The 27,984-nt window shown below is 32.9% G+C and overlaps 2 protein-coding genes across 3 annotated transcripts; both read right to left on the bottom strand.

Moving 5' to 3' along the window:
• Positions 1 to 1,647: 1,647 nt before the first annotated feature.
• Positions 1,648 to 11,518, bottom strand: LOC143918553 (luciferin 4-monooxygenase-like). The gene is made up of 12 exons (XM_077440493.1): positions 11,439 to 11,518; positions 10,589 to 10,659; positions 10,055 to 10,262; positions 9,787 to 9,982; positions 9,573 to 9,708; positions 9,402 to 9,433; positions 9,189 to 9,284; positions 8,200 to 8,290; positions 2,329 to 2,409; positions 2,095 to 2,241; positions 1,847 to 2,012; positions 1,648 to 1,775 (listed from the first exon to the last, which is right to left on the bottom strand). The coding sequence occupies exons 1-12, from the start codon at positions 11,452 to 11,454 to the stop codon at positions 1,648 to 1,650; spliced, it is 1,368 nt and encodes a 455-aa protein (XP_077296619.1). The 5' UTR covers positions 11,455 to 11,518.
• A 4,498-nt stretch (positions 11,519 to 16,016) lies between these two features.
• On the bottom strand, positions 16,017 to 27,305 carry LOC143918970 (luciferin 4-monooxygenase-like). 2 transcript variants are annotated; one of them, XM_077441098.1, is made up of 12 exons: positions 27,168 to 27,305; positions 24,729 to 24,764; positions 23,671 to 23,741; positions 23,153 to 23,360; positions 22,885 to 23,080; positions 22,506 to 22,806; positions 22,293 to 22,433; positions 18,298 to 18,420; positions 16,963 to 17,043; positions 16,729 to 16,875; positions 16,484 to 16,649; positions 16,017 to 16,408 (listed from the first exon to the last, which is right to left on the bottom strand). In XM_077441098.1, the coding sequence occupies exons 2-12, from the start codon at positions 24,742 to 24,744 to the stop codon at positions 16,281 to 16,283; spliced, it is 1,578 nt and encodes a 525-aa protein (XP_077297224.1). In that variant the 5' UTR covers positions 24,745 to 24,764; positions 27,168 to 27,305; the 3' UTR covers positions 16,017 to 16,280. The 2 variants fall into 2 exon arrangements, with proteins under 2 accessions (XP_077297224.1, XP_077297225.1); XM_077441099.1 differs by lacking the exons at positions 23,671 to 23,741; positions 24,729 to 24,764 and having other exon boundaries at positions 16,159 to 16,408; positions 27,168 to 27,228.
• Positions 27,306 to 27,984: the final 679 nt, after the last annotated feature.

The raw sequence follows: 27,984 nt of genomic DNA, 5'->3' as shown, positions 1-27,984 counted from the left end.
ATTCTTCTCGGTGCTTTGGAGTTTTAATAAAAATAGATTAAATAAAAGCAACGTCTCTTTTGTTATGTAACTCGATGGAAAAAAGCCAAAAATTTTGCTATTGTATTTAAGCGCATTGGTTTGATGTAGTGTTTCGGATTAAATAAATTAGTCGGCAATTGTAAATGTAAATGTAAGCGTTTGACAAGACGAATTGTGCCAAAGTGTACTGCTATACATATTCTACTGTAAGATTTTGGACTGCGAATTAATTACCTTATACATATACATATATATATATATATATATATATATATATATATATATATATATATATATATATATATATATATATATATATATATATATATATATATATATATATATATATATATATATATATATATATATATATATATATATATATATATTATATAAAATAAATACATACCGACAAGACTTGAGCCAGTATTACGTACATATTAATACTAGCCAAAAAAATAATATAAACGATGTCCATGGCCTTCACTATTTTATTAATTCGATATGTACATATATGATCCGCCGTCATTATTTACCTTACTCTCTCGTCTAATGATTTTCTGTAGTCGAATAATGAATGTAAATTGTATTATTCATACGCTGTGTACTTATATAATATTATGGTAGTACCTTTGTAGTTGTAATTGTGTTAATGTTGTTATAATATGACATTAGTGAAATACTTAACGATTGTTTCATTCATATTACTATTACATGTATATTATTGTTTCATCGCATACACGATTGATATGTTTTTAAAACGTACCCAAAATATATGATATACTTATATATTGCAGATATATTACTCTGTGAAAGGATTAATTTTTACAATATTTTATGACATTTTACAGATTTGTGTATATTATATTTAGTGATTTTTTTTTTCTTTTAATTTGAAAGATAGAATTGACTTATGTGTTTATTATTATGATCATTCCTTTTTGATAGTGTGATTGTTTGTGATGTTTTCGTGTGATTTCAGTATAAATATTTAAAATAACATTTTTAAGTTAAATTTAGTCACAAAATTCTTATAAATTTTATTCACATATCATAAGGATATACCTACTTTTATTTTTATACTGTACTGCACATCTTTATGTTCTTATATGGATTTTATTTGTAATGTGAAATCAACATTAGTGGTGCAAAGTTGTTTATTATTTGTATCTATTTATATACAAAGTATTGATGGATAATTTTTTTTTTTGTTATTTTAATTTATTATATAATGTGTACGTATACATATGTTAGTTTAATACATATTAAACAAAAATTTCCAACTATTGGTTTTATATTAAATTCAACTGAAATACCAATACAATTTTTTTAACCATATGCGAAAATTTTCAAATAATCTTAACATTTAAAACATCCTTATGTAGACTGCATAATTGAAAACCGGTTGGAATTCTTTGTTTTATATATATATTATATTTTTTCATCACGTAATATAAAATATAAATAGGTAAATCTTTATAAAGAAACTAGTCAATTCAAATTTTTCACAAAATTATCAACCCATCGATATACCTGTTTAATTATAAATTTATACATACTTTATGTAAATAAACAGTATTTGTATAATAGTTAATTCGAAGACTTATTTTTACTGAATTTTCCAACCTATTCACCCTTGTACACGTCTTTCATAGTCTTCAAACTCTTCCGCTCAATCTTTCCAATATGCGTAGTTGGTATTTTATCTAAAAATACCACACCTCCTCTCAGCTGCTTACTGTCTGACATGTTATCTAAACTCAAAATTCATCAAATTGGTAATGAATCTACCTTAAAATACATTTTGTTTGTATTTTTCACTTGCCTTTAACATAGTCTTTAATTTGTTGGGCTGACACTTCAGCTCCTTGAGCGAGTTGCACGAAGGCCATCGGATGCTCTCCATCTTCAAGATGTGGAACTCCAACAACTCCTGCAACCATAACTCCTGGAATACTGCAGATTACATTTTCCAATTCGATTGTTCCGATCTATAAAAAAAAATCAACCAAACTAACTCATTATATAAAAATTCATATTAAAAATTATCATTGTTTTAAACATGATAATTACCTGATAATTTCTATACTTGATCAATTCCTTAATTCTATCAACCACATAAAAATACCCCTCATCGTCGTAGTACATAAAATCACCTGTTTTGAACCAACCGTCGTTGTCATAAGCAGCAACTGTCGCCTCTGGACAGTTATAGTATTCCTGATATTAAATATATATATTGAGGAAGCGATTGAAAAATAATGAATAAACATTTATAACATATTGGTTTTATTTAAAAAATATTACCATAAACCTATTTGGACTTTTCACACGCATTTCACCTGGTTGATTTGGACCCAATGCTCTCCCTGTTTCCACATCCACAATCTGTAATATAATTGATCCTTTTTGAATCCAAAATTCTTATACTTATAAATATATTTCCATATATTGTGGAACTGTAGATGTTTAATGTAGATATTGATGCTAATGTTTCCCGCAGTTCCATCAATATCATCCGAGCATGTGGGGGACTGAACCTGGCCTCTTTAAAAATAAAAAAAAACTAGAAATTTCTCCCAAAAACACGCTTAAAGTAATCCGAGATCTATGAATTGCTTCATTAAAATAAAGTTTGAACTTCTTATTGCTTTTGTAAGTCAAAGTGAAGCATAACAGCCGTACGAGTATTACATCAATGCATGTTTTTTCATAATTCTGTGTCTTTACCTGCAGGATGCGTCAAGCCCTTTTCGGGCGCAGTTTATATTTTAGTATTGATATTGTTTCGTATTTAGTCAACAACTTGATATTGTTCTCGCATTTTTGGAGAGGAATAACATCAATGAATACTTGTGGTATATTACCTACTATCAGCTATGCCCGTTCATTGTGACAAGTTATGTATGAAATTACTGCTAACTAAATACTTTTTTCACTTGGCAAGACATTATTTAGCTGCCAGCAGGGATTTTCTTTTTATTTAAAAATAATACTCTCAAAGGAGCCGAATAGTTAAAAACAGAAAGTAATGTTTATTACAGACAGACCTACTGATGTCGCAAAATGTAAGTACAAGCCTAAATACAAAAGTAGGTATAAACCTCCCCGACAGAAAGAAAAAGAAAACGAATCTTATCTACAATATTTAACACGAACATATTCACATTTTTACTGATTTTATTTTACTCAAATACATGTGGGATTGGTATGAATGAGAATATTTTAGGTTGGCAGGCCTGGCGTCGCTTTGCGCGTCACTCGCTGGTCGAGCCCGAAGCGAAGACATTGAACGAGTTGCGTAAAGACTTTGACTTTGAATATCCTCCCGCACACATTCATGGATCCCATATACATATCATATTTTGTATTGGAAACCCTTGTCTACTGTATCTACCTATATATGTAGATAAAAATAGTCCAAAGGAATAATGCTGGAACAAAAGGCGAAGTAATACTAAAAAGAGCCTTGTAAAAATATGTCCAAAAAAGCCCGTGTGGCTAACACTGGTCTACATACATTGATACTACATTTAAACAAAATCTTATTGCATATGCAGAAGGCTTCAAATCGATGGGATTCAGACAAACTAGATAGTGATACGTAATAAAGTAATATGTGTGTTTTTAGTACTGGTATTTAAAAGTAAGGATATATAATACTTTGTTTAATATATATGAACATTTTCAGTATTTACAAATGTAACCTCTTATTTGATTCATTGATCATATACATATTTTTACATACATACATATATACAAATATACCAGGAAGGCTTAACAGGTAAACCCCAAATGCGCCTTTCTGGTCCACATAATTATTACATAGATACATGTAAATCTAAACAATATATGACATCTATTGTCAGATATGTAGGAATCTCGTCGTCGTCATCGTCATCGAAACCTTCGAGAATATTCCGCAACAACAAACTACATTCCCGAAACCCAGATGACATGCACCTGCAGTCATTATATTAAACTCAGGCGGAACGCCCCTACCAGTCGAGTGGAACCAAAACGGTCGAAACACGCCGCCACCATTAAAATACATCGAGCGGAAAGGCGCCAAGCATTCCAGAAAATTCGACGCCTCGACGAAAACAAAATTCCTCTCGTACGCGTCAATAACCACTTCCATCAAGCATTCCAGAAAATTCGACGCCTCGACGAAAACAAAATTCCTCTCGTACGCGTCAATAACCACTTCCACCAAGCATTCCAAAAACACTATAAAAGGAGGTACAACCCAAACAACGCCAGTCGACCCACAGCAGCAAGCGTCGACACACAGCAGCAGACCAGTCAACATACAGCTCCTGACCAGCCACCACTACACTACGCGGACTTGGAAGATCAACCAGCCGGACGAGCCAGCAACACACTGCCGTATCCAGAGACCTTCCGTACATAGCTGAATGCTGAGCCAGCGACACTCTACCATATCCAGAGACCGCTGAACGACATACTTTTGCCCACAAATACCATACCTTTGTACAACCATAGGCAAACAATAAAACTTTATAAAACTAGCACAACAGTGTTTCGTTAGGCCGGGATACGGTCAACACACATGTAACCCGCCTACATTGGTACTACCCCGACGTGATCTACGCAACCTTCTGATCATCCAACAGCGCTGTCAACACACTTACCTACCCCGCCTACATTGGTGACCCCATCTTTGAACCACACAACAGTGTTTCGTTAGGCCGGGATACGGTCAACACATCGCTACCCCGCCTACATTGGTGACCCCATCTTTGAACTACGCAGCCTTCATAGCAGTCAACAGCGCAGTCAACATCGCAGCCCACAGCGCAGCCTACATAGCAGCCTACATCGCAGCCTTCATAGCTGTCAACAGCGCAGTCAACACGGCAGCCCACAGTGCAGCCTCCACAACAACCAACAGCCGCCACGACAGCAGTCAACAGCGCAGACAACATAGCAGCCCACAGCGCAGCCTTCATAGCAGCCCACATCGCAGCCTACATAGCAGCCCACATCGCAGCCTACATAGCAGCCCACAGCGCAGCCTACATAGCAGCCCACATCGCAGCCTACATAGCAGCCCACATCGCAGCCTACATAGCAGCCCACATCGCAGCCTACATAGCAGCCTACAACGCAGTCTACAACGCAACCCTCAACGCAGACTTCAAACGCAGTCCGCTACATGTCCCCACAACTAGTGACCATGTCAAACAACTCCGCAGCTTTCGCCACAACAAGACGCAACCCGGAGACAACAACCAAATGGATCCACTACTGTTGATCCGCCAGCACCGCTCATCACACCTTCGATGATTCATCACCTCGATGAGCCCATGCAGGACGCCGCAGCCTGCACAACAGCACCGTCCAGACCGTCACAAACCTTCACTACCATTGTAACGACCGCAACAGTAACATGGTGTGAAAGTACATATGGACCAGCTACCAACACAACCCGCTGTTGAGTCAACCCACTCCAGCACAACCGGCGAAACAAATCGCCACTGAGCCAACTAGCTCCAACACAACACAGCCGCTGTCGAGACAACTAACTCCAGCATAATCAGCAAAACGCCTGCACAACAACACCGTCCAGACCACCAACCTTGACTATCAACGTAGCCTAGACAGAATAAGCAACATGGTAGAAAAGAACAACTCGGACTGGTACGCAAAACGAGACCCGCTGTCGAGACAACCGACTCCAGCACAACCAACGAAGACCAGCACTCAACGCACTTCGTCAACCAACGTTCTTCACGCAAGATCCGCTGTCGAGACAACTAACTCCAGCACAACCAACGAAGACCAGCACTCAACGCACTTCGTCAACCAACGCTCTTCACGCAAGATCCGCTGTCGAGACAACTAACTCCAGCACAACCAACGAAGACCAGCACTCAACGCACTTCGTCAACCAACGTTCTTCACGCAAGATCCGCTGTCGAGACAACTAACTCCAGCACAACCAACGAAGACCAGCACTCAACGCACTTCGTCAACCAACGTTCTTCACGCAAGATCCGCTGTCGAGACAACTAACTCCAGCACAACCAACGAAGACCAGCACTCAACGCACTTCGTCAACCAACGTTCTTCACGCAAGATCCGCTGTCGAGACAACTAACTCCAGCACAACCAACGAAGACCAGCACTCAACGCACTTCGTCAACCAACGTTCTTCACGCAAGACCCGCTGCCGAGACAACTAACTCCAGCACAACCAGCAAAACAGTCACGCGAATGACTCCACGCAGAACACAGCAGCCTGCACAACAGCACCATCCAAGCCATCGCAAACCTTCACTACCAACGCAGCTCGCCCAAAATAAGCAACCTGGTAGAGAACAAGACTTGGACCGGCATGCAACACAAGACCCGCTGTCGAGACAACTTTCTCCAGCACAACCGGACAAACAACGACGCCATCGAGTCAATAGACTCCAACATATCAAGATTCCCACAAAATCACACACATCGTTAACACTCACCGGAGAGCCATGTAGGAATCTCGTCGTCGTCATCGTCATCGAAACCTTCGAGAATATTCCGCAACAACAAACTACATTCCCGAAACCCAGATGACATGCACCTGCAGTCATTATATTAAACTCAGGCGGAACGCCCCTACCAGTCGAGTGGAACCAAAACGGTCGAAACACGCCGCCACCATTAAAATACATCGAGCGGAAAGGCGCCAAGCATTCCAGAAAATTCGACGCCTCGACGAAAACAAAATTCCTCTCGTACGCGTCAATAACCACTTCCATCAAGCATTCCAGAAAATTCGACGCCTCGACGAAAACAAAATTCCTCTCGTACGCGTCAATAACCACTTCCACCAAGCATTCCAAAAACACTATAAAAGGAGGTACAACCCAAACAACGCCAGTCGACCCACAGCAGCAAGCGTCGACACACAGCAGCAGACCAGTCAACATACAGCTCCTGACCAGCCACCACTACACTACGCGGACTTGGAAGATCAACCAGCCGGACGAGCCAGCAACACACTGCCGTATCCAGAGACCTTCCGTACATAGCTGAATGCTGAGCCAGCGACACTCTACCATATCCAGAGACCGCTGAACGACATACTTTTGCCCACAAATACCATACCTTTGTACAACCATAGGCAAACAATAAAACTTTATAAAACTAGCACAACAGTGTTTCGTTAGGCCGGGATACGGTCAACACACATGTAACCCGCCTACATTGGTACTACCCCGACGTGATCTACGCAACCTTCTGATCATCCAACAGCGCTGTCAACACACTTACCTACCCCGCCTACATTGGTGACCCCATCTTTGAACCACACAACAGTGTTTCGTTAGGCCGGGATACGGTCAACACATCGTACCCCGCCTACAGATATTACAAAAATTGTATGAATACGATAAATAACGATGAATAACTTTCATGTAACAATACGAATTTTTATATTCGATAAACAACCACAGAGACATCTATGGTGAGCAATATGGCGAAACCTAAGATATAACAATAACTAAAGGTTTGCAACAGACAATTGGGAAGGAAAGGAAGGAAACGCCAATTTTTACAGGAACCATTTCAATGAAAATCAGAAAAATTGGCAAATTCTGATAAGAAACGATCGACCTCGATAAACCAAGGTCTGGCAAACAACGAGACTTGTGGGAATCGAACAGAGAGATGTAATAAGAATAGAGGGGCCTTTACGAATAAATAATTGTTGTCAATTTTACGCGGTACGTCTCTATAAATACGCTACATCGCACGGAATACAGTCGGATCAATTTACTTATAAAAATGTATCCCATGTTGTTAACTGTGTGTTTTTGAATGTATTGTGCAATTTTTACCGACGCTTGTCCATCTTGCGAGTAATATAAACAAACAGAGAAGTTTTTATCGGACATACGTCGAGCACCAAGCGTCAAATACGACTGATGCTAAAATTATTTAGATCTGTCCGTGGACAGAATGTCACTTGACAACAAAGGACACATAAAGCCACTTCTATTAATATTACATTTCTCTGGAATCGAACCTGTAACATCAAGTACATTCACCACTAGACCACACTGTTGGTTATATGTATGTATGCAGTTTCACCAACGATGAATTTCAATTATTTATTGTGAAAGTGTAATATAAAGAACTTATACATATGTATATTATTTGTGTGTTTACCTTCCATTGCATCATTGGATTGATTTTGCCACATGATCCTCTTTTTGGTGTTAAACTATCAGTGATGTTTAATACTTCTGTCCATACTATTCTATCCATACATTACATACAATACGGCATTAACTGCACGTTTCTGAAATTGTCAATACAACAACAAAAAAAATCAGGAAGTATAAAAATCGTTTCATTCAAACATATGAATTTTGATTTAAGTATGTAATAGTAATATGTATAAAAATGTGAATTTCAAGAATAAATACACTTTTTTTCTAACATTCGGCATTCATTTTGTCTATTTTTAATAAAGCACAAAATTAAAAAAAATACGAAAAAAATTATTTCTTTAATAATATTGCGTGGACGTGAAGAGGGGGTTTCCAGGATCGGAGAAAAAGACGCAGGAGGGTTGTAGAAGTGGTTTATTCGTCTGCTCTCGTCGGCGCTCTAGGTCGGAATGGTTTCCAATTCGAGAGCGCCCCATATTTATACATGCTTGGGCTCAACAACTATTGGTCGATGAGTCAGACGATCCCATTGGCCGTTGCATACGGCTCATTCATACGTAGAGGCCATTTTGGCGGGAACGAGAGATCAGATGATCTGCGCTAGTAAACCATCGGTCCACGAGCGCCACTCGACTAATCTCTACGTTACAATAATATTATACATCAGTGTCTTAAAATAAAAATCCGTATTTTTTTAGTTCATTGACTGTGTTCGGCCCAGAAAATGTGTGACCTGATTTTGAACCACTTCCACTCTTCCGATCGCTTTGATATTTTACCGATATATTGGGAAAGCTCTCATTAAAGAAAGCAAATTTCTCCGTTAGACCAACGTGATGGTATCTGGCTATCAGGTACACCTTCTTCACCCCCCCCCCCCCCCTTCTTAATTTCATAAGTCATATAGTTGAACAGTTATTACCGTTACTTTTTTCACACAATCTCATATAAACTTCACATTTCAATTAACAACTTACTTGTAACTCATCTAGTAGATCAGAATTAGTCGCACTTCCAGCATGAGCGATCACACTAAAACTGGTAAAATCAACATCATTTGTTTCAGCATATTTTAACACACTGGATTATGTCATCTGATTAATTAACGTAGTTATATAGCCAAAATTAATATTGATATGTAATTTTGTCTTTTTTGATTAGAATAGTAAGTATGACAATTTTTAGATGTATTTTAACCTTATACTTTTTTGTTGCTTTTTCAAAGATTTCTGGTGAAAACGGTATTACAGAATGAAGAAGTGTTATACCAAACAAACAAGCCAGTATCAAGTTAAATGCACCACTTATCCAATATAAAGATGAAAAAGTGAGATTCCTTGCGTTTTTTCTTTCTATTTTTGAGAAAAAATGTTTATGCAAATTATTATCAATCGTGGATAAATAAAAATTTTTGTGGGATAGTGCCACCAATTTTGGCAATCCTGTAGTTCCACTGGAACAAGACAGTACGCAAATTGTCTTTGCTGGATCAAAATCGTCGCATCTAAATTAGTTTTTCAACCAAAATACATTTTATAGTCATTTATAAAAACAAAATATTTTTCGTCAGGTTTTGTCTTACTCAAAATTGTCTTCTGTTCCAGTTGGTTTAACGAATTCAGAAAATTGTATGTACCCTTCCATGTCCTCATTTCCGAATATAACAATTTCAATTTGCCTCTCCATTTCAGACATGACTTTTTGAATAGCAGGTGCAATAACAGGATCGGCAAAAACCATTTTTGGTTTACCCATTGATACAATATGTTTGATTTCCACTAAAAGTTATTTTTCATTACTATTCTATACAAGTTTCAGATCTCAAAAGCAAACCATTTGAAATTACTAACAGTGCTTCATATCAGTTGTCAAGGGTAGAGGAATGGTTCCAATATACAAAGAAGCAATATATGGAATACAGGTGTCATTATGGTTGACAGCACTTATCATAATGACGTCGCCTTTTTTCATTCCTCTTGCTTTTAAGGCTTGTGCCATTCTTATGGTTCTCGTTCTAAGAGATCCATTTGTTTCAGACACTCCCGTTGTAATCTCAATCTAAAACAATAAAAATTAATGATCGTGTGGATATATTTATGACCGCATGTCTTTTCTAACTCATTCTTATTTACTGTTAATAACATCACTACTTTAACTTAAATTCATATCAATTGATCAATGTATGCATCATTCATAATGATTAATTTGTTATTTTATCTAGTATTGAAATGTGTTTATTCACATTTTATATTCATATTACATTTCAGTACAATATAAATATTTAAAAACTAGTAAAGAGTAAAATTTATTTCAACTTTTTGTCAATAATTGCTATAATATCTGATTTATGTTATATAATATTTATGATAATGGAAATCAATCACCTGGTGTATATCATGTTCGTATTTCTTCAGCGCTTTAAGTATGCGTCGACACAAATGATAATCATTGTCGTCTATAAGTACAGTGACCATATTATTTTGAGAAAATAAATGACAAATTAGATATTGTTATTGTATTCATTATCAATGATAAAAAGGCAACTACAGGTCTGATTTTAACTATGAGAATTATGTTACGATCGTGAATGCATTCTTGGCGCCTGGATTTTAACATGCGTATTTTATTTATTTTGTTGAATAAACAAGAAAACCGTATTAAGACGTAATTTTTCTTCTAAAAAATAGCAAAATTAATTTGATAATTTGGTCCGAAAAAGTCATAAATATAACGAAAAATTGATTAAGCTATTCAAATTGATATCCTAGTTGTATAAAATCCCTGAATAAATATGTGTTTTAAATGTGCCGAAGAATATATCCCTAATATTTATAAGCACACTCTAACCCGATAGATATATAATAATACCATCGTTATAAAATATCTAAACCTTATTTCCCGGAAATTTTAGGCACAAAAGAAGCTTATAAAATTTTTCGAAAAAAAAAACCTGACTACGGTCGTGTCAAATACCCGTTTCTGAGAAAAAACTGTCTTAGTAATTTAATCAATATAATTTGATAAAATGTATTAATTGCATCATTAAATATGTTGATATCTACGCCAGAGAAAGTACAGTTTCATGTTTCTGTGGGTCATGTACTGCTCAATCTTCAATTTACTATTTTATATGCCAAAATAAAGACAAAATGGCCATTTTAGAAAATAAAAGTAATTAAAGGATTAAATAAAATATTTCTTTAAATTAATTTTAAAAAAATCTGTTCACCGTACCTTTAGACTTATTCATAATTGTACTTTGATCTGAAACTAAAAAAAAATGCTTGAAGCTTTAAATTATACAAATGTCAAAACTAGTCTAAAAATATAAATAATTCAAAATGTGTCAAAATTATAGATAAATTGAAATATGTATGGATGCATGTATTTTGGAATAGAGAGATTACATATCGTTGCTTGGTATGCCAAAGCGTCATTTAACCAAAAAAAATTGTTTCGTACCAATTCATATAAAATCATCGAATCCAGCCATAGTAAGAAACTTATTCCAAATTGGCATTCTGGACTTGTTAAACGGATTATTTAACACATTGCGATCGCACACACGACAATCATTGCCACGAAATTTTCGAATACAGAATATCTAGCAGAGTGCCCCGAACTCAAATGAATATAAAAGATAATATCAATAATTTAAAATAAAATAATAAAGAATCTAAATCTCTTCCTAAAAATAATATTCTAAATATTATTCTTATAAATAAAATTCTTCTATACTCTGACAAAAAAATTAAAGCAAATTCTCTTCCACTCGAGTACTTGTTAGTACAATAGTTGTCGTGTGGAACTCTCGATGGATGGAATTTTCGGATGCCAGATGTTCCGTGATCGAGATTTCAGTGAAGTGTGCGAGATCGCTTTGTGCGGAATAATCAACGAACCATCTTTTTCAACAAAAATATAAATTTTATATCTATGGATTTCACTCTGAATGATGAGTAATTCGAATTTTGTCCATAATATCAGCCAATGCCAATGCATATCAGTACATTGGATAGTATTATATTACTCATTTGAATCGACGTGATATAAAGTTCTGACTTACTTGCTGTCCTTCTTCTATATTGTCAATAGATATGATTGCACAGTGAATCGTTCAATTTGTATTTATTTTATACTGAAACACATATGCGTGTATATAATAACTACTGATAATATGTATGGAACTATTACATATATGAGAATATGCCAAAAGTTTTTCCAAAAAGGATAGAGCTAAATATGTATGTCTGAATATATATTCTAACGAACTAACAAAAATAATGGACCGATCTTCATTTTATATACTGATCACATTCATAAAAATGTGTCATGGAATTAATATTTATGAATTAATGCATGCACCATAAACCTAATATATGTATATATAAATATATATATATATATATATATATATATATATATATATATATATATATATATATACATATACATATGTATATGTATACAACATCTCATTATATTTACCTTATAATAATATTACGATATATACTGAAACTTTATAACACCTACATTCATCATTTGATTTAGTTGTTTCTGGAATTAGATAATAATATCATATTTAGATAATTTACTGTGCATACAATATTACAATTGAATTAAATCAACAAAGTGTAGATTCTAAATTAGTTTGTCATTGTGATTGTTGTTTATAACAGTGGCGTCGAAAAAACGATAAAAGAAAACAAGAAGCATGTAATTTTCAATGTGGTATAAACAGAGGTGCAATAGAGCTTTTAATAAATGAAAAATGTAGATTTAACTTTTCCAAATATTACAAGATATATAAAAAATGACTTCTTAAACGAAGACCATGTGAAATGTAAAGGAGGTTAGTAAAAAGAGTATAAAAATATATAACTTACTGAGACTGGTTGACACCGGAATTTCTGAACTTTTGAATAACAGTTGATTGAATTGCAAAGTGGAATTACGAAAATTTTAAAATTATTTAGATATTTACTTTAAAAATGAATATTTTTAGCTGTTAAGAGGGCTGTACACCCGAAACCTTAATTTTGTTACCGTTCCTTTCTTCGATATATATATTGAGTGTATGTATATATTGAATGAATGCGACAATATATATCAATATATATATTGAGTGAATGCGACAGTTGCGCTTCGACCAGATAAAACGTATTTTAAATTGACAAAATCGAGGTTTCGTATTCTCCTATTTTCTCCTCCAAAACTGGACCAATTTTTAAAAAAATTTCATCATCGGTATGAGAAAGATTCTTTCTGTGCATCTATCGGCGTATTTTTTTAAAAATCGACCGTTAAATAAGCACGCTGGACTCGTTTCGTGGGTGTAAAAAAGAGGCGATTTTATATATGTTTGGCGGCTCCTAGCTCCTATAAAAAATAATTAATTTAAAAAATAAAACCATAGATGCACCCCAATGGTGGATATCCATAGCATATTAAAAAATAATTTCTCTAGTGCCATAATTGAGGAAGGGAGAAGTATAGTACGTTTGTATGGACAAGGCACTGCTGTCCAGCCCTCTTAAGAACTAAAAAAAATCGAAAGCAACCTGATATACGGCTTGTAAAAAGGCAACTAAAATACTAAGATTCTAAGTCTAAATACCAAGTCAATTGCCATGAAAATTTATATATGTAGATGAAAAGTAGCTCCAAACCTCAACATGGAGAATACCAATTTTAAATCTATATTTTAATCAAATTTAATCTAATCAGTAGTATTATATGGTTATACAAATGTTTTTTTTTTTTGTGACACCCCCAGACTTTGGCCTATCATTTGAATCCTTACCCACCCCTACGCAACAATATTTTAATATTCACTTATGTTGTATTTTAATAAATAAAAAAAAACTTAGAAATGTATATTAAATTTTTATATTTTTATCATACATATGTATGCATTTGAATGAATAGAAGCTGCAAGTAAATAAGTAACTATTCGAAAAGTATAAACTATTTATTTATGAATTATATACATATGTATCTTTGTATATCGAATTTTTGCAATTTGCATAAATTGTACATTAATAAATAGCTTGAGTGTATTATAATATATACATACATGCATATGTTAATGCATGCACCATAAATCGTATGTATGTATTTACTTTGTATCTGTAAATATGTACATACATACAACATCTCCTTATTATATTTACCTTATAATAAAATTACGATTTGTGCTGAAACATTGTAACACCTACAAACGTCATTCAATTTGGTTATTTCCGTAATTAGTTAATAATAACATGATTAGATTATTAACTGTGCATACAATATTGTGTAGATTCTAAATTAACTTGTCACATTAAGATTGTGATTAACAACAGTGGCGTCCAAAAAACGATAAAAGAAAAGAAGAAGCACGTAATTTTCAATGTGGTATAAACAGAGGCGCAATTGGGTTTTTTTTAAATGAAAAATGTAGATTTCATGTTTCCAATATTAAAAGAGTATAAAAATATATAACTTACTAAGACTGGCTAACACCGGAATTTCGAATTCATAACCATAGCAGAATTTCCCAATGGAGATCCATAGCTGCTGAGTATTTTAGATTGTGGCTTGGCATTTACTTGGCATGGCAAGATCTCATTAACTCAAAGGGTTAATGGGAATAAAGACTATTAAAAACCATCGTACTGATTTTTCTAATGTACATACATACATATGTATATATTTGGGAACTTTTGAATAACAGTTGATTGAATTGCAAAGTGAAATTAAGAAAATTTTAAAATTATTTAGATATTTACTTTAAAAAAGAATATTTTTATATGTTAAGAACTAAAATTTCGAAAGCAACCTGATATAAGGCTTGTAAAAAAGCAACTAAAATACTACGATTCTAAGTCTACATAAATACCAAGTCGATCGCCATGAAAATTTATGTAGATGAAAAGTCGCTCCAAACCTCATGGAGAATACCAATTTTAAACCTATATTTTAATCAAATTTAATCTAATCAGTAGTATTATATGGTGATACATTTGTATATATATATATATATATATTTTTTTTTTGTTTTTGGTGTCACCCCCTGCCTTGTGATGCCGCTGGTTTCCAATCAACCTGAAACGTGAACCAGACCTACTTAGACTTGCATGCCTGATATCATCCCATTAGATGATAAACCAGTAGAAGTAGTAAATAATTATTTATATTTAGGTCAAATAATTGACATGTCTGGTAGTAAAAATGAAGAGATAAAGAGACGTATGAAATTAGGATGGAGTGCATTTGGACGGATGAATGCTGTTTTTAAATCAAAAATGCCACTCTGCCTGAAGAAAAAGATCTTTGATCAATGCGTTTTGCCAGTGATGACGTATGGATGTGAAACTTGGACACTGAACGCCAAGATGCTACATAAAATCCAATGCACTCAAAAGAAGTATGGAACACTGTATGCTTGGCATAACGAGGAAAGACAGAAAGCGGAACACGTGGGTAAGAAGTATGACAAGAGTAGTGGACATAGTGGATAGAGTGAAGAGATTGAAATGGCAATGGGCGGGTCACGTAGCTAGGAGGATGGATGAAAGGTGGACAAAAGAAGTACTTGAATCGTACCCGAGAGAATGCAAAAGGGTAAAAGGAAGACCGCAAGGAAGATGGGTGAACGAAATTAGCAAAATGTGCGGGGAGAGATAGATGAGTGTTGCGCAAAACAGAGACGAGTGGACGTGTGTTGGAGAGGCCTTCATCCAGCAGTGGATGGCGAATGGCTGCAAATGATGATGATGATGATGATATATGCATTTTAATGAATAGAAGCTGCAAGTAAATAAGTAATTATACAAAAAGTATATGCTATTTATTTATGAATTACATATGTATGTGTTTGTAAATCGAATCTTTTCAATTTGCAAAATTGTACATTAATAAATAGCTTGAGTGTATTATATATGTAATATATATGTACATAAATGCATATGTTAATACGTGTATAAATTGTCTTTATTAAAATAAACAGATATTACACGTAATATAAAATTTCTTATTTAAAATAATTTAATATAATTGTTGGATAGCAAATTTTCTTTTTATACGATTTATATCCTATTCACCTCTATACATGGTTTTCATTGCCTTCAAACATTTCCGGTCAATCTTTCCAGAATATGTAGTTGGTATTTTATCTAAAAACACTACACCTCCTCGTAGCTGTTTACTATCTGACATGTTATCTGAAATTTATCAAAATTTAGCAAATTACAAATGAGTCCATATTAGAATACATTTTGTTTATATTTTTCACTTGCTTTTAACATAGTCTTTAATTTGTTGGGCTGACACTTCAGCTCCTTGAGCGAGTTGCACGAAGGCCATCGGATGCTCTCCATCTTCAGGATGTGGAACTCCAACAACTCCTGCTACCATAACTCCTAGAATACTGCAGATTACATTTTCCAATTCGATTGTTCCGATCTATAAAAAAAAATCAACCAAACTCCTCATTATATAAAAATTCATATTTAAAATTATCATTGCTTTAAACATGATTAACCTGATAATTTCTATACTTGATCAATTCTTTAATTCTATCAACCACATAAAAATACCCTTCATCATCGTAATACATAAGATCACCTGTTTTGAACCAACCGTCTTTGTCATAAGCAGCAACTGTCGCCTCTGGACAGTTATAGTATTCCTAAAATAAAATTATATTGAAGAAACGATTAAAAAGTAATAAAAAATAAACATTCAGAGCATATTGGTTTTATTAAAAAAATATTACCGTAAATCTATTTGGACTTTTCACACGCATTTCACCTGGTTGATTTGGACCCAATGCTTTTCCTGTTTCCACATCCACAATCTGAAATATAATTGATCCTTTTTGAATCCGAAATTCAAACTCTTATTAAAATATATTTCCATATATTGTGAAACTGCAGAAATTTAATGTATGTAGATGTACATAGATTTTAATGTTTGGCAACAAATTATTTGGTCATTTAATAATTCCAAAAGTGGTCAGTAAAAAAATGAGAAATTTATAACTAATTAATTATAAACGTGATCAGTAACTTATTCTAAATGATCTGTAGAATATAATAAACGATCATTAAATTAGCCAACACTTATTTATTTAAGGACTAGGTTAGGTTAGGTTAGGGTTGGCCCTATTAATTTAAGACTAGGTTGTTAGGGTCGGTATTTATTTTTGTAATTAATTATCGACCGTTTCATATTATTATGTGATTATTTAGTTTAATAACTAGGTATATGACAACTGATCACAGCGTACTGATCATTTAGAATACTCACTGATAATATTTCGAAATATTTTGTGACAATTTAGGAAATTTCTCCCAAAAACTACGATTGAACAAATTCGAGATTACTTTAAAATTGTAATCTCAAATGAGCCGAATATTTAAAAACATGAAATAATGTTTATTACAAATGGACGGACTGATGTCGCTAAATATACATAAGTGCACGTCTATATACAAAAATGTAGTTATAAACCTCGTCGAGAAAAGAAAATGAAAACGACGGATCTTATCTAAAATATTTAGCACGAAAATATTCACATTTTTACTGATTGATTTTATTACAGTTCATTTTATTAAAATAAATTAGAATAAAATAAATATCAAGTCAAATTAAAAACCCGTATCCACTGCATATATGTATATATAAAAAATAGTCCAATAGGATAATGGTGGAAACATGATCCACGTCCATAAAAAGCCCGCGTGGCTAACACTGGTCTACATTGAAACTGCATTAAAACAAAATCTTATTGCATTTGCAGAAGCCTTTGAATCGATGGGATTCAAACAGACTCGATATTGATACGTAACAAAGTGGGTATTTGTTCCTATTTCATTACTGGTATTTAAAAATAAGGGTATTTATACGGTGCTTAATACATATGAATTTACATATGTACATAACTGCATATTTGATTCAGTGATAATATATGTATGTATGTATATATGTATGTACATATGTAGTTTCACCAGATATTGCAATTCTTTATTGTGAAAGTGTATATGTATGTATGTAGTATAAAGTATAAAGAATTTATATAATACATATTTATAAATTTTTGATTGTTTACCTTCCATTGCATCATCGGATTAATTTTGCCACATGATTCTTTTTTCGATGTTAAACTCTCAGCGATGTTTAATACTTCTGTGCATCCATAAAGTACATACATTACCGCATTTACTGCACGTTTCTAAAATTGTCAATTTCACAAAAAAAAAAAAGAAAGTCAGGAAGTATAATAATGGTTTCATTCAAACATATGGTAAGTAGCAGTAATTAATATAAAAAATATGAACTTCAAGAATAAATACAATTTTTTACAACATCCAGCATTATTTTTGTATATTTTAAATAATGCACGAAATAAAAAAAATATGAAAAAATTAAGTTCACATTATATTATATGATACATCGGTTTTTTAAAATAAAAATCCTTATTTTTTTTCAAGAATTTTATTAGTGTTTGGCCCAGAAAATTTTTGAAGAAATTGTAAGCTAATTTTGATGTAACGACTTTTTCTATATATGAGAGCAGAGAAAAATACTGAAATAGTGATAATCAGTGGCGGCTCGTGATAATTTTTAGTGGCGGGGCTGCACTGAAAAGATGTCTAAAACATGTCACCATAATTGTTCTATCATGTCATAACAGGACAAAATAAGCACAATTTTTGGCGTACGACCACTTACATGTGGATTTAAGTACTATTGAAAAAAAAACTAGCAAAATTCACCACCCATTAAAGGGGAGCGTCCAAACGCGATGAAGATTACGAAAAATACGCTGCTACTCCAGTAAGATTGCTAAAAAAAATTCGCGCTTGCTGGTTTCGCGACCCGGCTTTCTCAACAACTAAATTAAGTTGATGAGCATAACAGTGAACGAAGTGTGCATTTTTATAAGTTGGTTTCAAAATTTTCTGTACACCTCCCCTCTCTCCGCTCATTACAGCGGCACCGTCATAAGTTTGAGCAAAAAGTTTTTCATTGTCATCGTTTAAAACTAGTTTTAATGGTTCAGTAATGCATGCGCTCTTATTTTCCGGATTAAAAAAAACCCCAAAACCTTTCAAAAACTTTACCCCCTAATTCGTAACGAAAAACATTAACCTGTTGACAATGTATCGATACATCGGTTGTTTCATCTGCCATAACAGCTAGATAAGTTGCTTTTTTTATTTCAGCACTTATTTGTTCCCTACACACGTTCAAAATAAAATCTAAAAGTTCATTTTGAATAGTTTTTGATGTCCCTTTAAAAACCGAAGAAGTTTGAAAATGTTTTTTTAAAGAATCGTCGAAATTTTGTGAATATTCTAGAAGCCCCCGAAAAACTCCTGTATTTTTTGAATTATCTGTTTCATCGTGTCCCCTCATTGGCATTTCAAATTTACCGCAAAATTTAATCAATAATTTTAAATAAAACATCCCGATTTTTTTGACGTTTTCGTTATGCTTATCTATTTCCCGCCGACAAGCTTCGCTTAAATGGGTTTTTATATTAGCCGATCCAAAAATCGTGATATTACACACATTTTTTAAGTGTTCGACACTTCCCTCGTGTTATTTAATTTTATCGTTTAAATGTTTGAAGTCAATAACTCCTGTTTTATAAATGTCTGGATTAAATTTTCGCGAGTAACTAAAAGATCTACTAGTTGCAGGCTGTGAAATAATTAAATTGGGCGTGAGGCAGCCTAATGCTTTTATAGCGACTTTTTCGGTAAGTTCTAGTCGCGAAAAGTGCAAATTTTGTAAATATTTTACTGAATTCTTTTTTCTTCCATTTTTAAAAGAAAAAAAATCTTAATATATTTAAATAAAAATTACGAGAAAAAGTTAAACAGATTTGAAAAAAGTTTGCTGTTATCAAAATGAAAACGACTCACCGAAGTTTTGATGAGGGATCGTACACAACCAATTAAGAGTAACGAAAACGAATAAAGCTGTGATCGTGCGATTCAACTAATCAAATGTAAGATCAAGCGCGCGAAATCTTACACAAACTGACAGATGAATGTCGTTTAACAGGCGAAGGCTGCCGACTATCCAGCCCAAAACGCCAGAGTGAGTGAAAGAGAAAGAGCTATCTGCAGTTGCAAATAGCTCTTTCTCTTTCTCGTTCCGCAACTCCGGGCTGCGTGGCGTTCAGGGCGGCGCTGTAAAACTTTACAGCCAGTACAACAACATTTTAATTCATCTGTCACCATATAAGTTAGTGGGGTCTTCGAAACGGTCAACATTACTTACAATATCACCCTTTTGGATATGGGTGATATTGTAAGTAATATTTACTCTGTCGAAGGCCCCAATAGTTCGTCCATCCAACTAATAAAAAAAATATCATTAATAAATAAAATATTAAATGTATTATTAATATATTTTAGAATTTTATAGGAGGGGCTGCAGCCCGGCAGCCCATTAGGACGAGCCGCCACTGGTGATAATAATGAATCTGATGGAGATATCATTATAAAAGGCAGTTTAACTTTTAGTCTGAAACAATCCATCCTCCAAAGCGTAACTCCATAGTCATCTCAATTAATTGATGATAACTTTCGAGCATAATCAAAAAAATAAATATATACATATGAAGCAACGGGAAAATTGACAGATAAGATTTAAAAAAAGCGAACAAACTACAATAAGACCAATTTCCACACAAAATGAACGGTTTTCGTGGAAATCGGTCCACCAAAATGAATTTTTCGGTATCCGGAAATTTTGTCTCGAAAAGAAGAACATCCTTATCTGAAAAATCCTTAATTGCCTGTGTTTTTTAAAAATATTTTTTTAAAAATCTGAATAGGTATCATTAGAGCCCGGAATCTGAAGGGGCTGTTTATTGTTCAAAGATTGTAAATGCATTGTTAAAGGTTTGCCGAACCTTTTTTACAAAGGATTTACAACAATGGAACAATAGGCGGCAAGTTTCCGGCCCCTTCAGATTCCGACCTCTAGTTATCATCATCATATATATAAAAGAAAATGTTTATTTATTTGTGTATTTGTTTGTTTATTTCATTAATATTCAACAATTTTGGTCAGTATTTTAATACATACATATATGCAGAAGGTCAGTATTTTCATTATTTGTCCGTTATGTTATTATTAGAGGTAGGATAGTCACAGTGCTATCCATTGTTCCATTGTTGTAAATCCTTTGTAAAAAAGGATTTACAACAAACCTTTAACAATGCATTTACAACCTTTGAACAATACGCGGCACCTTCTGGGTCCGGTGACTAGTTATTATTCGGTATCATACATACATGTACATATGCACATGTTACATATGTATATATTTTGAACACTAGTGCACATGTCGCACATATACTAGTGACTAGTATATGTATGTGCATATACTAGTCACTAGTGGGAAAGTATTCGGTTATGATTTCACTAAAACGCCAGTGGAAATATATTTTCACTGACAATACGACCCCACTGTAACACACATAAAACAAAGATGTTTGATTAATTATAATTAATCAAACATCTTTGTTAAATAATTATTTATGTATTTGTTTGATACATATTAATCAATTTTTATTCAATATTTTAATATGCATAGATGGTCAGTAGTTTTATTATTTGTCCGGTGTGTCCAGTATTTTTATTTTTGATCAGTATGTAACTCTTGGTTACAAAAAAACGTGCAAAGCCGGGTAGCAACACTAGGAATTTTATAAAATTCTTTGTTACATATTATTATTTTTACTTTTTTTAATTACTATTGTATATATTTTTTTTATATAATTTTACTTTTTGTTCTATTGTAATCCCTAATATAATATATTCTTTGTGATTTTTGTATGTTATATTATATTATGTGTATATTAAAAAAATTATACTCGAGAAAAAAAAGAAAATTATTCCGAGAAAATGAGATTCTCGAATCTCAAGAATCAAAATAGGTCAAGATATCACAGCCTCTAGGTACCCCCTATTCCCCCCTCCCTACTTAATTTCATAGCTCATATAGTTGAACAGTTATTTTTTTCACACAATATCATATAAACTTCACAGTGCCTATATGTTACATTTCAATTATCAACTTACTTGTAACTCATCCAATAGCTCAGCATTAATCGCACTTCCACCATAGCCGATCACACGAAAACTGGTAAAATCAACATCATTTGTTTCAGCATATTTTAATAAACTGGATAATGTCACCTGATTAACTACCGTAAGTGTTGGCTAAAATTAATATTAATATGTTTTTTCTGTCTTTTTTAATTACAATAGTAAGTATGAAAAATATAGATGTACCTTATACTTTTTTGTTGCTTCTTCAAAGATTTCTGGTGAAAACGGTTTTACACAATGAAGAAGTGTTATACCAAATAAACAAGCCATTAACAAGCCTCCTGCACCACTTATCCAATATAAAGATGAAAAAATGAGATAGCTTGCGTTTTTTCTTTCTATTTCTGATAAAAAATATGTATTCAGATCACTGATGGATAAATACAAAGACACGTGGGATAGTGCCACTAATTTTGGCAATCCTGTCGTTCCACTGGAACAAGACAGTACGCAAATCGTCTTTGCTGGATCAAAATCGTCGCATCTAAATTAGTTTTTCAACCAAAATACATTTTATAGTCATTTATAAAAACAAAATATTTTTCGTCAGGTTTTGTCTTACTCAAAATTGTCTTCTGTTCCAGTTGGTTTAACGAATTCGGAAAATTGTGTGTACCCTTCCATGTCCTCATTTCCGAATATAACAATTTCAATTTGCCTCTCCATTTCAGACGTGACTTTTTGAATAGCCGGTGCAATAACAGGATCGGCAAAAACCATTTTTGGTTTACCCATTGATACAATATGTTTGATTTCCACTAAAAGTTATTTTTCATTACTATTCTATACAAGTTTCAGATCTCAAAAGCAAACCATTTGAAATTACTAACAGTGCTTCATATCAGTTGTCAAGGGTAGAGGAATGGTTCCAATATACAAAGAAGCAATATATGGAATGCAGATGTCATTATGGTTGACAGCACTTATCATAATGACGTCACCTTTTTTCATCCCCCTTGCTTTTAAGGCTTGTGCCATTCTTATGGTTCTCGTTCTAATAGATCCATTTGTTTCAGACGCTCCTGTTGTAATCTCAATCTAATACATCAAAAAAAAAGTGGTCATGTGGATATATTTATGACCGCATGTCTTTTCTAACTCATTGTTATTTACTGTTAATAACATCACTACTATAACTTAAATTCATATCAATTGATCAATGTATCATTCAAAATGATCAATTTCGTATATTGTCTAGTATTGAAATGTGTTTATTCACATTTAATATTCATCTTACATTTCATTACAATATAAATATTGAAAAACTAGTAAAGAGTACAATTTATTTAAATTTTTGTCAATAATTGCTGTAATGTTATATTTATAATAATACATAGTAATCAATCACCTGGTGTATATCATGTTCGTATTTCTTCAGCGTTTTAAGTATGCGTCGACCCAAATGATAATCATTTTCGTCTATAGGTACAGTGCCCATATCATTTTGAAAAAATAAAGGACAAATTAGATATTGTTAATGTGTTCATTGTCAATGATAAAAAAGTTGGTTTTTTTATTTAGCCAGCAGTATAGCTCAGTGGTTAGTATGTGCAAATAGCGACCAGGCCTGATCAGAGGAGATAACAGCCCATGTTTATAAACTGGGCCCGGGTCATGTTTTATAAAATTTAAATTTTGTCGAATTTTAAGCCAAAAATTAATATTTAATAAACCCAGGAAAAAAATAAATAAAATAAAAAAATTATTGAAACAAAAAAAACCTTGTAAAGAGTGGTTCCGTAATTACTTTAGCTCCAAAAACTTGCCTATGTAAATTTTAAGTTCCAGAAATATACGAAGATCTAACAATGAGAATTATTTAAGATATGTCACGATTTATTTATTTTATTGAATAATCAAGGAAACCGTATTAAGGCGCTGCAGACGTAATTTTTCTTCGAAAAAATTGCAAAATGTACATATATGATAATTTGTTCTGAAAAACTCATAAATATAACGTATATATAAAATTTATATTCTAGTCGTATGAATTCTCCGAATAAATATTTATTTTAAATGTGCCGAAGAATATATCCCTAATATTTATAAGCATACTCTAGCCCTAATTTCTCGGAAATTTTAGGAACAAAAAAAATCTTAAATACTGTTTCAAAAATAAACCCTGGTTATGGCCGTGTCAAATACCCGTTTCCAAGAAAGAACTGTCTTATTAATTTAATCAATACAATTTTTGTGTAAATATTTTGGTATCAATCCCAGTGAAATTATAGTTTCATGTTTCTGTGGGTCATGTGCTGCTGCCCAATATTCAATTTACTATTTGAAATGCTAATAATTTACTATTTAAATAAAGAAAAAATGGCCATTTTAGAAAATGAAAAAATAGTTAAAGGATTAAATAAAAGACTTCTATAAATTAATTTAAAAAAAATGTGTTCACCGTACCTTTAGACTTATTCATGATTGTGTTTTGATCTGAAACTAAAAAAAATTCTTGAAACTTTTAATTACACAAATGTCAAAATTAGTCTAAAAACCGTAAATATTTCAAAATGTGTCAAAATTGGTAAACGGATTATTCCGCAAAAAGCGATCTCGTGCAACTCACTAAAATCTCGATCACAACATCTGTCACTCGACTTGCTTCCGCTTTTTGCGTAATAATCACCGAACCGTCAAAACTATAGATAAACTAGTTTTACCCGATTAAATATCATAGCATTGGGGTTGACATATTAAGTTTTTAAATAAAAAAGAAATGTGTCGGTCCTGTGTACGATTTTTTTTCAAATACCTTTTAAATATATTTAATTATATATTTATATTTAATTGTTTAATATGAAAAAACAATGGTAAAAACTACCTACCTACCTACATATAAATAAGGTTGTGGCAGGTACTATATCTGCGAATTATTGGCTATTTGCAGGTACGATATCTACGACAAGCCAAAGTTTTTTTTTATTTCGTAATTATATTCGTACATATGTATGTATGTACATATGTTGAATTGAATGGATTATTATAGTACGGCGAGCGTTATCTCAGATACACAGACATACAGACAGAATAGCGATATTATATATACAGGGACGTCATTTCAGCTTTTCCTTGGGGGGGGAGGGGCAGGCAAAAATTGGTCAAATTGAATTATGTTTCAAATAAAAAATCTTCACATCGTCATCAAAAATCGACAATCAAACTGTATCACTAAAAAACTATCAATTAACTTAATTTCTACCGACTGTATTGTAGATGAAGTTTTGTGATTTTAACTCATTCACACTATTTTTTTCGACCTTTTAAATATGTGTACTCTTTAAATATATGACAAAATTCAAGTATAATCCAAGTATCACTGTGATGAAAATAAATATGAATCATTAAATATAATTAACCGGAAGTGGGATTTTTTCCTTTTAGAAAAGGCAAAAATGTTGTGACCACACGGTTTTTTCCACACCCCTGAACGTATCAAGCTGAAAATGTATTCTATTTATATTCTTTATGTACTAACTTGGAGTTGATAAGGTTTTGGTCAGAACGCGATTTTATTAAATAACTAAAACTTTTTTAGACCGAACTCGTCACACATAAAGATTTTATGAGAGATTGGACGTCCACAAATAAAAATACGAGAGATAAAATCAGTTCGGATTGACCCGATTCAGTAAAATATCAATTTAAAACCTTTCTTGAAAACAATAAAACAATAAATACGAACTTTCGGAAAAATATACGTTACATACAGTGGTGTAGTGCTAAATAAAAAAGAAACAGGTCGGTTTTTAATTTTTACGGCGGCCTTCCCCCCCTCTTTTATCCTTACTGAAAAAAAAGTTGTATCTCATATTGGTAGTCCAAAAAAATCAAATAATAATTAACAAATATTCTTACTTGTTGAAATTATGATGTATTTTGTGTATTATTGTGTCAACAGCAATATTTGCTTTTAGCAATGCTAAAACCATCTACATATAAACTACCAAATTTTAACATGTGAATTTAGATATGACTATTCATTTAAGCTGAGTTACCTCATTTTATCTATCCTCAAGTGCGTATGGTCAATAGTTCAAATAATGTTTTCTTTCGAAGTTTTGGGTGGTTTTATATAAAAAAGCCAATAAATTTCATTAAACGTCATTGAAGTTTTGAATGTGCTCAGATTACTATTCGATTTTGGTATTCGAGTGTTAGAACGAGGGTCTGCTCACAATATTTGGAATACAAAATTTTATGTGAAATTTTAGTCAAAATATTTTTTAATTGTTCTCGAAAAACAATATTTATAGCAATCAAAGTGCCAGGGTGGCGACCTGGCTCAAAAATAAGTACTAGAACAGCGACATGGCCCGACTACTCCACTGGTAACATATCCGTTTCTGAGATAAAATAAAGTAAGGCGGACCTTTCTAACAATTCGCTCCACGGGACGAACAATTTAAGAATTTTACCCGAGGCATACCATTCAAACAGTAGCTTATTGCAGCGATTTTTTTATTAGCCACTAAGCTACCCAAAAGTAACATTCATAGATCCATTTAAATTTTAAATTTTATTTATCATTAAATGCATACTATTTTCTAAATTCAAACTATTCCTAAATTTAGGGGGAGCGAGTGCCCCACCATGCCTCCCTAAATGACGTCTCTGTATATACATATATGATTGAAATATGTATGGACATATTACTACATAGGAATGCATATGCTTTGGAATAGACATTAGATAATTTCGCTCGGCATACAAAAGCGTCATTTAATTAAAAAAAATTGTACCGATTTCTATAAAAACATCGAATATTATGCATTGAAAATGTAATCAAAATTGAGTTCTAATTGATTTTGTACCAATAAATGCAGAACACTGAATGTTACATACCTCCACTAAAGCACGCATAACCGCGAATTCGTCAGTGCAGTCCAGAGAATGTTATAGTAATAGAACTAAGTGTCTTTTCTTACAATTAGTGTCAGAAAATAATACACGTACTGTTTTCCATACGTATACGCGTACACTACTACATTCTACACGCTCGGAATAGAAACAGGGTCATCACATATTCAATACAGAAATAAAAGTCCTTTTTACTTATTGATTATAAAATATACGAGTATTATTTTGACATATATAATATAGGATCCGGATGTGAAGGATTCCAAGCGAAACGCACAGATTAAGTGTCAGACTATTTATTGTACATGTGTCTTCGGGCCTGTTCTCCAACAAGTGACCATAACAACACGCATCCGGTCTCTCCCATGCATACCACACACTCTATCTCGGCTCGTTTAAAAATCATCCCTACATTCGGTCATTCCTGACTGTCATTCGCCCTCGGATGACATTCTTCGTCTTTTATATTTTTACAGCATTCAATCTTCAATAAAGTTACACATCACAATTAAAGTTACACATAAATCATCACAATTACAATTTAAAATTATTTCAAGCAATACAAAACAGAAAGGTATCACAATTACAATTTAAAATTATTACAAGCAATACAAAACATTAAAATCAATACCTTTACAATGACAAGTTAAATCTTTACATCGGAAACAATCACATTTTAAAACATTACTAGAATTAGCAATAAAACATTAAAATCAATACATTTACAATGACAGAAATTAAATCTTTACATCGGAAACAATCACATTTTAAAACATTATTCAATGTACAAAGCACTTCCCAA

This window comes from Arctopsyche grandis, chromosome 11 (assembly GCF_051622035.1).
Source record: "Arctopsyche grandis isolate Sample6627 chromosome 11, ASM5162203v2, whole genome shotgun sequence".
Taxonomy (NCBI): domain Eukaryota; kingdom Metazoa; phylum Arthropoda; class Insecta; order Trichoptera; family Hydropsychidae; genus Arctopsyche; species Arctopsyche grandis.
Note: the sequence above shows the minus strand (reverse complement) of the source record. Positions and strands in the feature narration are given on the sequence as shown.